General features: G+C 37.4%; 1 protein-coding gene across 1 annotated transcript in view; it reads right to left on the minus strand.

Annotated features, from left to right (window-relative positions):
- The window catches only part of GRIK2 (glutamate ionotropic receptor kainate type subunit 2), a 515907-nt gene that overhangs the window by 15359 nt on the left and 484358 nt on the right, over positions 1-16190 (minus strand). The window contains exon 14 of the mRNA XM_070953760.1: positions 13119-13344. Coding sequence (XP_070809861.1) covers positions 13119-13344 — 226 coding nt within the window. The remainder of the gene's footprint in view (positions 1-13118; positions 13345-16190) is intronic.

Below are 16190 nucleotides of genomic sequence, written 5' to 3' on the forward strand. Positions count from 1 at the left end.
AGTGTGTCTACTGGCACAAGAAGTCTCATTTGATAGGAAACTTTGACTGTTTTGGGAAAAAAAGGAGCATTTTATGCTAAAGCTCATTGGAGGTTCATTCTTCATGGTCCCGCTTTTCAAGAGGGAATGCAGGACATGTGATTTTTAATATAAATAAAGTCCTTTAGAGGTGGTTTTCCCTTTTCTATGTTTGAGTCCATCATAGGATATACTGAAATGTACTTTGCCTCCAGTAGCTCTTTCATCCAGCAGGAAATATTTAGAAAGATGAGATAGTGCTTCTCTCTATTTCCATATGTAGGAAATGGCTACATACTTTAATGTTCTTCGTCAGTAGAAACAGAAAACTATCTCTCCCTGAAATTGGAGGACACAGGCTACTTTGGAGAATGCAAATCATGTCTGTCTTTCACCTCATTGCCACTGCTTCCTGGCCACCAGCATCCATAGAGAAGATTTTTCCTTTTTAGAATCATATTGAAGAAAAAATTCTTGCTGTATTTGGTTAATAGTGGAAGAAGATACTATTGATCCAGTGTGGCTGACTGGGCAATTCTGGGAATTGAAGTCTACACTGTTTAAAATTGCCAAAGTTGAAAAACACTGGTGTAAAAGTTTACTATGCAGGGAGTAAAGCAAGTCACTTCTGCTTATAGCTTTTAGCCACTACCGGACACAGGGATTTACCTTCGAGTAAATATGTCTAGCATTACACAGGAAATTATTTTGCACTGGTATCAGACACGTTTGTTGCTGCATAGCATAGTAGTGCATATGTCAATAGAATGCAGTCTAAATTCCCCCTCTCTCCCCACTACCAAAATAATGATTATACTATATAGCAGTGATGGCGAACCTATGATACATGTGCTGGAAGTGGCACGCAGAGCCATCTCTCCAGGCACGCCAGCCGTTGCACATTGCTCTTCCAGGTTCCGGTGCGCATGTGTGCCCCAGGAAACTGCTCTTCTGAGAGTGCTCCCCCATGCGTGCACGGTCCCATTTTGGCACTTGGTGCCGAAAAGTTTCACCAACACTGCCATATAGGATGTGTGGGTCAAGGGTTGCCCACTCTTGATTTACTGCCAGAAAGAAATATCATCTTCCTGATATCCAGATCCTACTCAGCTATATTTCCTGAACTGCAGGAGAAATAAGAGGGAGCTGGTTATTAATGGAGATCTCCTTTCCTAAAAGATGCTCTTGATCCTACTCTAATGTTGTTTTTCTTTCAGTATCTACCATGTTTCAGGTAAAGCATTAAAACATCTAGTAGAACCTGATAGACTTCACCTTTTTCAGCACCTTTCTAAATCATCCAGGGGAAGGAGTGGAAAGAATATTGATCAAATTTGCAAGATTAATGTCATACAGGACAACATCACAATTCTAACTAGAAGCTTTAACACTGGGTCAAAGATGAGACTCAATAGTGATAGGTTTTAGGTCCTGCATTTAAGCAAGAAAAACCATGCGAATAGATACAGGATTGAAAAGATCTGCTTGACAGCACTACACATGATTTAAAGATTCTAATAAACCACTAGCTGAATATAAGCAGGCAGCAGCTTAGAAGAGCAATGAAATATTGGGCTGCATTAGTAAAAGCACTGCATTCAAGTCAGAATGCAACAAGATTCTAAATACAACACTTTAAAAGGGATATGGAGAAGGTGCTATTGGATCACAAAGAAGTAACCATGATGATAAAGGGTCTGGAAGCTAAAAAACTATGAAGAATGTTTAAAGGAACTAAGCATATATAACTTCTGAAAGAATAGTGTCTTCCTTTTATTCATTTATTATTTATTAAATTTATATGCCACCCATCTCACCAAGAGGAGACTGTAGGAATTTTATAACCAAGTAAATGCAATAAGATAAAACATTAAAATATTAAAATAATGAATGTTAACATTAAATTGATTTGCAATTAACAAAGATGGCAAGAAATGAAGCAAGGTGCACAGGAGTATATAGGCATATATGATATCTATATCTTTATACCAGTAGATGATAAAGGTCTACAAGTAAAAGGCTGTCATGCACAAGAGACAGAGAACATACTCTTTGTTGAAACTCAAGAGTAGTTTAAAGGCCAATCAGTTGAAATGAATAGAAAAGAGATTCAACTTGAATATTAGGAGGAACTTTCTGACAGAAGGAGATGTTAATTGTTGCAGCAGTCTATCTACAGCAGTAATGTATTCTGCCAAACTAAAGGACTTCACACTGGAGTTAGATTTGTTGAAAAAGATTTAGTTAGTTCTTGCAATGGGTAGGATACAGGATGGAATGACCTATAGGTCCCTTAAAATTCAGATTCTACCAAGAAATGTATAATTACATAAGCCTGCCACTGGATAACAGTTCACATTTGTCAAGATCAGACTTGCATTTCAAATTGTTTCACTTAATCCTGAAATGTTAAATGAGACAGAACTGCTCTTTCCCAAATAAAATTAAAAAGGCTCCAAAATACTCTACCCATCATTTTGGCACTCTAGGGTCCACAAATGAGTCCTCATCATATTTCAGAGGATAGTTTGTGTCATTCCTTATCTTCGTTTCTAAACGGATTCACTACCATTAACAATGACAGATGCATACTGTTTTGATTCATGTTGGTGTATTATAATTCTTTTTAGATAATAATATGACAGAGGGAAGGATGAGCATATTTGTAATCACTGTTTTGTATATGTTTGTGTGTATGTGTGTGTATACATCAGGGGTGGGTTCTACTTACCTTTACTACCGGTTCGCATCGCGCCTGTGCACGCTCTTCTGCGTATGCGCAGATGACGTCCGGGTCAGTGGGCGGAGCCTCCCAGCAGTTTTACTACTGGTTCTTGCGAACTGGTCTGAACCAGGGGCAACCCACCACTGGTATACATACATACATACATACATACATACATACATACATACATACATATGTGTGTATATACATACTGTATATGTATGTGTATTTATTTATTAAATTTGTTTGCCACCCATCTCACTACAAGACAATTCTGGGCAGCTTACAACATTAAGATGAACCATAAATATATAAAATCACATTGAAAGTCCAAATATATATAAGATATAACTAACAATGGGGAGAGAGGAAAATATATGGTGGGGGAGGGAACTGCTATTAGTTCAACTACTGCCAGTGTGAAATTCTCCCATTGGGGCCGCAAGCCAACTGGCAGAGCCAGGATTTCAGGCTGTTATGGAAAATCAGGAAGAATGGGAGACAATGTCACCATGTCTTCTCTATCCATCACAGCTTGTGGATAGTCTATAGAGGTAACCCAATACAGAGCACATTGCAGTGATCAGTCTAAAGTGTGAATGAGTTCTAATGACAAGGTGCAATTTTACACTTATAATGGAGTACAAGCCAACAATGCAATTTTTGACTTCTGTTTGCTTCTCTTGTCCACCTTTATGATCACTACAGATTTCACCGGAAAATGCTTTAAAAATTGTAACTGCTATAAATATTGGTCTGATTTATGGTAGCCTCAATTGACCATGCATAAAAATAATAAAAGTTAATGATAAGAACTGGGAACTCTTAACTGTTTTGGTCATATAAAGAGAAAAAAAGATATATAAGACCAAACTGACTACTGCTTAGTCTGTGACTATATTTGATACCATGAGTCTAAAAATCTATATAGACAGATATCTTAATTTTAATCTTCCAACATTTTTTAAACAAGGCAGTTAAGCAATGCTCTGTTTTTCCTAGATCCATCATGTTACATGTAAACACTATTTATCAGAGTTTTATGTATAACACTCTTGAGCATCGGATCTGAGATCTGACTGTAGCAACCATTCCATTTGTCTTCATGCTAACATTAGGAGGCGGAAAATTGATGCAGAGGTGTTTATGTTTTTGTAGCTCAAATGTGTTTGCAATATATTTTAAGTTGCTGAAGAGGACAAATACATTATTAAAACATGACATTTCTTTCCCCAGAGAAGCATATGTGAAAAACTATTTTTTGCTTTAGAACTTATTAATTTCTGAAGTAATATGCAATATCAGGGTGAAGAGATGGGAGATTGAGTAGATTTCATGAAATGCATGTGTGTCAGAAAAAACCCCCAGTACATATGGAGGCTTGGTCACCCTTTTCTTTAGTTCACACATAAAGTTAGAAATCTTCTCTTCTCCATTACACAAATATGTTCAGTTTCAAAAATATATTAAAACATCTGTTGATCTATTAAAATCTTAAGCAAATAGTTAAAGAAATTTGAGAGGAAGAGAAATGTTTCTGTAATGTAAATACAAAAGGAAAATATGTAAAACGTTATTAGGTATTACTTAATAGCTCTGAAAAATTATCTGATATTATTCCATGAAAAATTTGAGAGTGTATTCAAACTTGTTTTATGTTTCCAGATTCCAAAAATCATAGAAAATGGTAGGAATTGTACAAAAGGAATTATAACTTGTCATTTTTTAATTCATTCTGAACTGCTTTATCCAGGTTGCTATGTCTTCCTCAGGGTCAAAATTGGCTACTATGCACTTTAGAAAAGAAATGGCAGTGATATAATCGCCAAAATTTGGCAGTGACATATCCATGTGGCATGGATGAACTTTCTCATACCTTTCTCATACCTTTCTTAGAAAATTAAAAGTACAGAGAAACTCACCCCAACACAGACAACAACAAAATATGAAAAACTATAGGATATCTCAAAAATATCTATATATTTGTCATTATGTCTCCATTATAACTTTCACCCCAATTATGTGTACCTCTCATCTACCAAGTTTGCACACCCCAGTCCAAAGAAGAGTTTAAATACTGCCTGTGAGAAAAGTAGAAGGGAGTCTGGTGGGAAAAACTAGATCTCAAACTTGTACCTACTGTACATTATTTCTTTTAGAAAATTTTGAAGAAGGAATATGTTTTGTACTTGACAAGAAAAAAATGGCTGTGTGTATACTAAAATTAATGTTACTTTTGACTCCAGAATCTTAGATAACCAGAGTGGCACCACTTTTCTCCAAGTGGGAGGTATCATTAAGATTGTAGGAATTCCTACAATCCATAATAATATTAAAGCCAACCACTGTACCATAACTACTTAATGAGGAATAAGAATACTCAGTGGCCTCAGAGTGTTGACAGGCTGCTGTAAAAGAAAGAGATGGAGAACAGAATGGAATGGAATGGAGTATCCTGCATAGAAGGCTGGTTGGCATCTTGAAGAAACAGATTTGATTGCAAGTAGCCTTTTAATTCAAGGTGTTAATCAAAGGCATTGTCTCATAAAAATAGTGCTTTGTAGACTTTGAAGCATTTTTTCCTAATTTCATTGAATTGTTACAAATGCAGTTCCAGTTTTCTAGTTTAGTGTACAATCTTGCCCTAATTCTATTCATGCCCATTTCCCATTTAGAAGAACAGATAATAGTGGATGGGATCCAGCCTATTCATTTATGCCTTTATATGATGCCTTTAATGGTTGACTGGCTTGCAGCCTATGTGCTAGAGTAAAATGATACAGATGTTCAGTTGCTTTCTTCTCCCCAAATGCCACAAAATTATGCACCCAGGTGTTTTGGGTGCGCATGTTCACATTGTGACAATGTTCCCAGTTGCTTAAGCAATGGCATTACTGCAATTACATTTTCTTTCTATTGCTTTCAAATTAGTTTTAGAAACATTTGCAACAATCTCTCAGGAACTGAAATAGAAGCCTTAGGAATGTAAGTGCTGTGGATTTTTTGCACTTTTCTATCATGTGTCATTTATAAAGGCTTTTACATCCCCAACTGCCCTTTTCCTTTGCCTGATTTTTATAGATACAATAAGAAATATTATAACTGTGCTCTTGGGCTCCCTCGCCACCCAAGATTCTTTTCTGACTCCCCAACCTCCTTAATTAAATCTAGGATAACTCACATTTTCAGAAAAAAAGCACTGGGGAATTTTATGCTATTATAATTAAGATTTAATGAATATTTAATGCCTGGATTGTATTTATACATGAGATTAGAGTAATGGCTTTCGGTTTAAAATACATTTCAATAAAAATGAACAGTCTGGTTGATCCAGAAAATCACATTTATATATTTTGGCATTTACACACACACACACACACACACACACACACACACACACACACACACACACGTGACAAAAATGCCAAACAGCTTTGATGAAAGAAAGATATACTTTGGGGAAGAGGCAGTTTGCAGGATTTGACATATTTGCTTTTCAACCGTTTCTAACATATACACCTGGCCACTTCACATATATTAAAGAAAACTGCAAATGATACCAGATTATAGACATGTACTCTTACACATCAGAAAATGAAAGTGTTTTCTACTACAAACCCTACAAGAGGTAAGAGCAGTTCTTAAATTAAGAACCATGTTTTCTTTCTCTGAGGAAGGTTTTTTTTTTTTTTTCTAATACTGTTCTTCTATAACGGAAGCAGCTATTAAGTTTGGTTTATTTTTCAGAAAGGCATCAACTGTGTAGTTTGGTCTTAAGACAAAAATCAGTATACTGGTTACTGTCCATACAATACAATACAGCACAACACAACACAATGCAATACAACCCTACTAAGTAGGAATGAAGAACACTTCAAACCCAAGCCATTTCCATACAAGAAAATACAAATAATAGCGCTTCTGCCTCATGGACTCTGAAGACCTAAAATAAGGACAAACTTATTACTCCATTCAGCCTTATGCTGTTTGGAATGCTCAACATATGAGTATTTTGGATTGACTTCCCTTAGCTTGTCTCACACTAGAGATAACTTTCCAATACAATTGATCAATTAGTGTAAAATGTTGCATTGCTCTCTCCCTAGTCACACAAGTGCATTTTAGAAGCTTGGTAACCTGTTCGTATTTATGACTGGTTGCCAAGTGCCTACGATCATGTCATTACCATTTGCAATCTTTTCTGGTGGCTTTAATAATTCATCAAAAATATATCAGGGAAGTGAAGAGATCCCTACAGATGAGAATGTGATTAGGAAAATATTAGAATATGCAGAAATGAATAGATTAACACTTGAAATTAAGGAGAAAGAACAAACTAAATACTACACGACATGGGAATTATTTTATCAATGGTTAGAAAATAAAAACAGAAGTTAGAAATAGTGAAATAAAAGAAGAAGATTAATGAAATATAGAAAATATGTCAAGAGAGAAAACACAATTATAATTATTATTATGACTATTAGGATTATTATGTTTAATATTATTATTACTATTATATTCCTATTAGAAGATATGTTAAAAGGGAGAAGTGAATATATTTATTATGTTCAATATTAGTATTGTAAAATTAGAAAATTAATATTAATGCAAGGAATATTGTTGTAAACTTTGCTTATTACTGCACAAAAATATTTGTACACAGATGACACACAGTTTAATGGAAGATGGAATTATTATATATATACATATACATATGTATATGTATACACACATATCAGGACAATGGATAGCTGTGGAAGGCCAAAATAAAAAATATAGAATGAATTTGTAATAACACAAAAGGGTTTAAAGGCATATGTTAGTTATATAGGAACTAATACTTTTCAAATCTGACAGTACTATTGTGTAAAGCCAGTGCATTCCATTTTTAAAACTGGGAAATGAATGATGGAGGATACATTGGCTTGATAGGTAGGAGGAACAGGTTTAAACTCTAGTGTCTGGGGAGAAGGGCTTGGATCTATCAGACTGAAGTTCTGAATACATATGTGACTTATTGTTTGCCTACAATACAAGTTAATTTAGCAGCATCAAGTCTGTAGACGTTTCTTCTATTAACTAGCTCCTAACCCAGTCTGAGTTTCTAGAAAAATAGAAATGTATAGTTATTCCCAATCTGAAGTCTCACATAGGGGAGGCTATTCAATAAGGTAGGTACCATTGCAGAGGAGGCCCATTCCAGAATGGGTATCAGAAAGCAATTAAAGCAGAATGTCTTCCAATGAGTAGAAATATGTGGAAGGATGAAAAGGCTAAATCCATTGTGTTAGGAAAATATGGTTCAAGTTCTTCATGGATTTATATGCTAGAGCAATACATGGAGATCCAACCACATTGGTATGATGTATGTTTACCATAAGACACACAAGTAACCAAAGTTACTATGTAGCTTCTAGCTCCGTGATGGTGAACCTATGGCACGCGTGCCACAGGTGGCACACGGAGCCATATTAGTGGGCACGCCAGCTCAGCTCTGGGGTGCATGCGCGCGCCGGCCAGCTGATTTTCGGGCCTTCTGGGCCCACCAGAAGTAGGGAAACAGGCTGTTTCCTGCCTCTGGAGGGCCTGGGGGGGTGGGGAAGGCCCGTTTTTTTTTCTTACCTGGCTCCAGATCCTCTCTGTGTATCTGGGAACGGCGAAAATAATCTTTCCCACTTCCTTGGAGGCCCTATGGAGGCTCAAAGGGCCCATTTCCCCACTCCCGGTGGGACAGGAAGTGATGTTTTTTCCTGTCCCCAGCCTCCAGAGACTCCTAGAGAGGCTCCTACAGACTCCTAGAGAGGTTCTGGAGGCTGGGGACAGCAAAAAATGTCACTTCCTGTCCCACCGGGAGTTGGGAAATGGGCTTTTTCAGCCTCCGTAGGGCCTCTAAGGGAGTGGGAAAGGCTGTTTTCACCATTCTCAGATACACAGAGAAGATCTGGAACCAGATAAGAAAGAAAAACGGGCCTACCAGGCCATCATGTGCCAGGAGTGGGGGGGGGAAATGGGTTGCGCACACATGCGCGTGGGCACGTGCACGCGCGACCCTCCCCCACCCCCTCCTCTCCTGGCACATGGTGGCAAAAAGGTTAGCCATCACTGTTCTAGCTAATTTCAATGGCAAACACACAGGGACTTCATTATCAATTTGAGGTTGGATTAGTATGGCCAAGCTATCCTTATTATATAAGCAACATATCTGAAATATAAAGTTGAATAGATAATTGTTGATAATTTGAAATATAAACTTGAATTGATAATTTGTTAGCCAAAATTATCACCTGGGATTCCTGTGATAACGATGAATCCAGGAGCATCATAATTGTAAGCCTTTAGTGGATATGCAACTCACCTAGAACAGGCAATTCCCTAATCAGCAGATCTGGGGATCACCTACTCATTATGCTTTTGCCCTGTAGAGAGTTAGTTTCTTCTTCCCCATTTACTTTACTGAAAAATCTTTTTTAACTGCACGCTGTCTCTCTTGAATGCAATCTAATACAGCCTGATATCATCAATCTATTGGTGACATCTGCCAATAATACTGTAGTGACTGTATTTATCAACTTTGTATACATACTTAATCCTGACAACATGTTAGTTTCAGAATTGTCTACAATAAGACTGCTTGGAAGCCAATCCATAGTCTCCTAATGCTATTCCGTTACTTGCTTCCCAACAAGGAAGAGTGGAACCACCACATAGAAGAGTTACCAACTCTTAATTCCTGGAGCTAGTCCACAAAGATGATTTATTTCATGATATGATATGAGGGTCCAGGTTGTTGGGGGGCAATATGCTGACTCTGAAAAAGAGCGGGCTGTAAAGCACTGTGAAGCAATATATAAGTCTAAGGGCTATTGCTATCTGAAAAGCCTCAAAGAGATCCCCAAAAAGTTGCATATTAGAGATACTCAAATATTTTGGTTGGTTAAAATCTTCTGCCCTTTTCCCCCTTTAAAGTAGAATTTGGATTAAGGAATGTGAATTTCTGCTCTTCCCGAGATTTATCAAAATCCAAGAAGAATGTTGGCCTTTTTGCATTTTGGCATTTGAGGTACTTCATAGGCTTTACATTGTTTAAAAGGGGAATAGTATTTTATTTTATTTATTTTAATTTGATTTATATGCCGCCCTTCTCCAGAGACTCAGGGCGGCTTACAATGCTTTAAGCAATAGCCTTCATACTTTTGTATATTTATACAAAGTCAGCTTATTGCCCCCACAAACTGGGTCCTCATTTAACCTACCTTAGAAAGGATGGAAGGCTGAGTCAACCTTGAGCCTGGTGAGATTCGAACTTACAGTAATTGCAGACAGCTAGTGTTAATCACGATGCTGAGCCACCAGGCTCAGCAGACTGTATAACGATCTTCAAAGGCAAATCTGTACTATTATTTCTAACTTTCAGATAAAGTAGCGTAGGGTACAGGGTAGTAGCAAGCACAATATGTCTACAGTTAGTAGCTGTACTGGAGACTTTCAATTTCACAGCTCAGTCTTTCAACCCCAACACTGAGCAGATAATGAGCAGAACTTTCCATCAACTCCTTCAGCTGAGAGCATCAAAATTTTTTCTTGAGAATTGAACTTTGCTACTTACCTTTGTTACCGTCATCTATGCTGCTGCATCCTCATGTCAAAAAATTTCCATGGATGCATAATTTAGACTGGATATTCAATTAATAGGCATTGTATGTGTGTGTGTGTAGGTTACATATTTTGGAAAACTTTCTTAGAATTTCCAAATTACTGTTTTTAGAGCATCCTGTCTCATTGAAGAAGAATAAAGAATGGAACAGAATAAGCAAAAAATAAAAAATAAAAAAATCCCACCCTGCTCTATATCACCCAGCCTAAGAGAAACTACATCCCATTGGATGTTGAGCTTGAAAATGCACAACAAGAAAATAAAATACATAATTCTTTGCTCTGGTAAAGAATGAAATGAATTTTTTGGAAAGGCAATGCTGGCTTTGTACAATTCAATGCCATAAGAACATAAAGATCAAAATCACTCCCAGGAGGTAATGCAGACTGAATAAGCTAAAGAGTTTATTACTGGCCATTGCCTAGCAATTAAATATGGTAGATTCAAAGTCTACTCAAGGCAAGGATTTCTGCATACCAAGGTAGAACAGCAGCATTATAATGCACTCATTAATGGACTGGGTAAATATCAATAATTCATGAAGTCATATTCTGAGCAGAATACAGTATGAAGCTGTGGATCATAAATTATTGTCTGAAACCCCTTTTGGGTGGCAAAGCCTTTAATTTAAAGGAGCGGAGTGTGAAATACCTCTTTCAAGATGCTCTGCCTGATGAATTAAGATGAAAAAGACAAGCCTTCAAAATGAGCTAATTCCAAAGAGCACTTTAATCATGTGCTATTTGGCTGACTGAAATAAAAGAAGAAAAATATTCCCCAACAGCAACCAGAGGAACCCAGGAAATTGTCTTACACTGACTTAGACCTGATTATCTAGGTCCATAGTGTCAAAGCGGATTAGCAACAATGCTCTAGAATTGTAGACAGGGGCCTTTTCAAGCTCAGGTGGAAAAGCCGCAATAACAACAGCAACAACAGTAACAATGCATAATTTTCTAATATGCGCAAGACACTACTGTCAATAATTTAACTAAATTAAGCAAGCAGATCTAATCACAACTGCATATACATGCAAACAACCACCCACTTTGTCCAATCACTATGTCACTTTCTTTCCAGAATACAGATAATTACACTGGAAAAAGAATAAGAAAAGATAACACATAACAGAAATCTTTTTCAGACTGAGACTGAACTTCACCATAGAACATTTATAGATTTTTCACCAAAACGTGAAGAAAACTGAACTCCTTGCCAAAAGCAATATGAAAGGTTCTTGGTTTCAGTCCAAAATTTTGAAATTAAATGATGGCCTTGAAGCCCTAGATTCAATGATCAATACAATTATACTGGAAAGCTATATTTTTATTCATGGTATTTTGTTTTTGATAGACATTATACAACTTCAGGGAGTATGAAACTTTTCTGACAATGCAGTTATATGTAACGTATTTGATACTAGATCCGTACCAGTCGGGCTTCAAGCCTGGGTACAGCACAGAAATGGCATTGGTCGCATTGGTTGATGATCTTTGGAGGGCTCGGGACAGGGGCTATTCCTCTGTCCTGGTCCTATTAGACCTCTCAGCGGCTTTTGATACCGTGGGCCATGGTATCATGCTGCGCCGGTTGGAGGGGTTAGGAGTAGGGGCACCATGTTGCGGTGGTTCTCCTCCTTCCTCTCTGACTGTAAGCAGTCTGTGTTGGCAGGGGGGCAGAGGTCGACCTCAAGGCGCCTTGTTTGTGGGGTGCCGCAAGGGTCGGTCCTTTCGCCCCTCCTGTTCAACATTTATGTGAAGCCGCTGGGTAAGATAATCCGTGGTTTTGGGGTGAAGTTCCATCAGTTCGCTGATGATACTCAGCTGTACATCTCTACCCCGGACCACCCCAATGATGCCCTTGACGTGATGTCCCGGTGCCTGGAGGCCGTGCGGATCTGGATGGGGAGAAACAGGCTCAGACTCAACTCCTCCAAGACCGAGTTCATCTATGCTACTTTAGATTTTCTGTTTTCATTATTCCCACTATTGCTTTAATTGAGGCACTGAAGTCTACGGATGTTAGAAGAGAACTGCTAAATACTGGAATCTACTTGAGATATTGTGCCTTGAAGAGCCCTGCACGGTCATGATGAACACTCTGGTAATATTTCAAATTGCATCCCAAATGATTATTGGTAATATGCTCTATAATAAAACCTAATAACAATTAGGGTTAGCTTGCCCAAAACTAGTCATATAAAGAGATTAGTCAATAATCTCTTCAAGCACTGACTTATATTCACTGCCAGCAGAAAGAACTCTACAAATATAATACTTCACTAGTCAAACTTGGCATCTGGAGAAAGAGTAAAAAAAAAACTGCATAACCAGAAATATATTCACAGGGGTCATCTACAATTACATTTAATTAAAGTTTTCTTTTCCAGAAAATGTTATCTTTATTCTTTATTTTTTTTTAAAAAAAAAATCATGCATCTGCTAACATGGTATTTATATTTTTACGCAGCCATAAATGGAATTTGTTTCCTTAGCATAGATCACATTCTTCCAGTTGAAAAATAAATATATAAAGCTTACAGTACTATTAGCATATCATCCTAGTAATATTTAGATGCTACCTTAACAATATAAATACTATTTACAATAAATAGGACACAATGTTATTACACAGATTGAGTGGCTAACAATCTAGGAAACATCTGTTATCATTGCAACTACAATTATGAATACAAATTAGAAAAGATGTGCAACCTACCCATGGGAGTTCCAACCCCATAACCTTTGGAATCTATCAGGCCTCCAATTTGTGTCAGGTTACAGTTCCGCTGTGTAACAAACTCAATGGTAGTTGACTCCATTAGGAAAGCATAATCAGAAGTGAGTACACGTTGGATACCTTCCTCATTGCCTTTGACAAGCACTGACTGCCTTCTGCTATTCATAAAGGCCCACATTTTTTCATACGTGGCAATTTTTGATTTCTGAAATAGAAATTAACATTAATAAGGACAACATGATTATAATATAATGTTAAGAGCTTCCAATTGTTTGAAACACTATAAATACGTTGGATCAAAGCATAAGAAGCAGAGGATGAAGGATTGCAGAAGAAATCTGCTTTTGATAAAGCTGGGTTAATTGTTTTAACTAGCATAGTTCAGCTAACAGCTAAAGATTCCTAGAAAATGTTTTATAAGAATGAAAATATTGTCATTATAAACCAGACTTATATGCAGAACAATATTTTGCTAGGTTCCTTGGAGGAAAGAAGGTAAGACTAATACATTTGCAAATAATAGTTGCAGCTATGTTACTCAACATTTTATTCATGCTTAATAGCAATAGCCCTAGACTTACATACTGTTTCATACAGCACCCTCTAAACAGTTTTCAGAGTCAGCATACTGCCCACAACAATATGGGTCCTCATTCTATTGACCTTGGAAGGATGGAAGGCTGAGTCAAACTTGAGCCAATAAGGAACTAACTCCTGGCATGGGCAGAGTTAGCCTGCAATACTGCATTTTAACCACTGCACCAACACAGTTTAAGCATTCATGAAATAAAGACAGTTTCATGGCTAATTAAATTAAGAAAATATCTACATGGGCAATGCTAACCTGATTATGAAGACATTGCCTGGTCATTATTTTTTGTTGGCTTTATTTTTAAAGGCATTTAAAATCATTTCAAAAATATTCTGATTTCCCTAGAAAACAATTAATAGCAGATCTGCATTTTTTTTGTAAAAGCATCTCATTTTATAATCCCACTTCTGATGCTGTTTGTAGTTTTGCCTTTTGCGAATTGAAAAATCCTCCGTTTAAAATAGGGGAAACACCAGATAGAATACCATACATAGATGGCTAAGGGGAAGAATATATATATATATATATAAATAGATTAAAAGACTAGACATATAAACATACCTGTGCTAGACTGGGGATTACTATTGTTATCAGAGAAATCTGTAGCAGCTTTCTTCAATTTACTACCTTCAGAAGCACTTTGCATAAATAAACAACCAAAGGGGTGGGGTGGGGGGAGGAAATGATCAATGAAAGGATCCAAAGGTAATTTGTGACAGCCAGGATAGGGTAGTAGTTAAGGTACTAGATTAGGAGCCCAGATTCTAGCAAGGTTCTAATCTTCCTTTAGGCAAGAAACACCTGGGTAACTGTGGGTCAGTCATTCTTTTTCATCTGAATAACATCGATTTACCAACACAAGCTGGAACAGAGGGGTAGATTACATTCCGTAATTTACAATGAAGAGGCTTTCCATGGCCTCCTGCAATGGATTAAAAAAATATCTAATAATACCTTTTTATTCTGACTCCCTTTCTTACTTGCTCCATCCACACACACATACAGAATATATAGCTATATAGCATATAATATATACACTGGAACAAAAGTATCAAATAAATACATGACATAATTGGGGTCCGTTGGCATGGGACCCAAATGGAGACACTTCAGGCTGGAAGTGGTTGGTGCAGAGAAGGCACCATATCTGCTTGGACCCTTGGGTTTTAGTTTGCATTTAATTGTTGTAATTTTTAAATTGTGTGTGTGTATCTGTGTGCATACATATATAATTATTTATATATGTATAAATAATTGTGCTAAAATAAACCTCCCCCTGAAAATAAACCCTCCCTGAAAATATTTAAACGCAGAGCTGGAAATCAGGTAAGACGGCAAGAGTAGCCCCATCTCGCTCCACGCACCCCAAAATAATAAGACCTCCCCGAAAATAAGGCCAAGTGCTTATTTCGGGGTTAAAAAAAATATAAGACAGGGTCTTGTGGGAGGGAGCGTACTGCATCCCTTTCGCCTTTTCAGCTCCAATCCAGGAGCCCTCAAGCAGTCGCATTCACAGCAAACCATTTTATACCAAATTTAGGAGAGAGAGAGAGAGAGAGAAAGAGAGAGAGAGAGAGAGAGAGAGAGAGAGAGAGAGAGAGAGACAGAGAGAGACAGAGACAGAGACAGAGACAGAGAGAGAGAGAGATGATGGCACCCTAGGACATAGTGTCTACCGAAAGAAGATACACACAAATCGATACACACACTCACACCATCATCCTTCGCAAATAAATTCAGTGGCAAAAACCTTAATTATTAAAACTAAACGTCTATTAGATGAGGCACATGTACAAACAGAGCTTCAGACTCTCACAGAGGTATTAATGGCAAATGGGTTCCACGAAAATAAAATTAGAAGTATAATCCGGCAAGGGACATTAGGACAGAGTGAAACCCAAGAAGAAGAACAGAATATGGGAAAAGCCATCCTGCCCTATATAAAAGAGACCACCGATAAAATTAGTAAGATATTACAGAAACACAAAATAAAAACAGTGTTCCACACAGATAGAAAAATATTGATGATGTTAAGAAACCCCAAGGATAAAATTGAACTGGAAAATCAAGGGGTATACGAAGTGCCATGTGCCTCCTGTCAGTCATCTTACATTGGACAGACAAATAGACGAATAGGTGTGCGTTTAGAAGAACACAAAAACGCAGTGAAAAAAGAAGAGCGAACTTCTTCCTTGGTACAACACATGAAGGCCACGGGACATAATATCGACTTCAACAATACTAGAATAGTGATGAAAGAGGAACATCTTAATAAGAGAATAATTAGGGAGACTATCGAAATTGAAAAGAGGTCACAGAATATGAATAGACGAGATGACGCTTCTAGGTTATCAAGTATTTGGAGACCTGCACTGAGGGAAACTCGGGTTTTAACATCAGAGGATAGGCAGAGATTCCAAGAGGCAACCAGTGGTGTTGTAATGCCTGCCAGAGTCCTT

The sequence above is a fragment of the Pituophis catenifer genome, unplaced genomic scaffold (genome assembly GCF_029215685.1).
Source record: "Pituophis catenifer annectens isolate HBS135680 unplaced genomic scaffold, rPitCat1.0.hap2 SCAF_1, whole genome shotgun sequence".
Classification (NCBI taxonomy): domain Eukaryota; kingdom Metazoa; phylum Chordata; class Lepidosauria; order Squamata; family Colubridae; genus Pituophis; species Pituophis catenifer.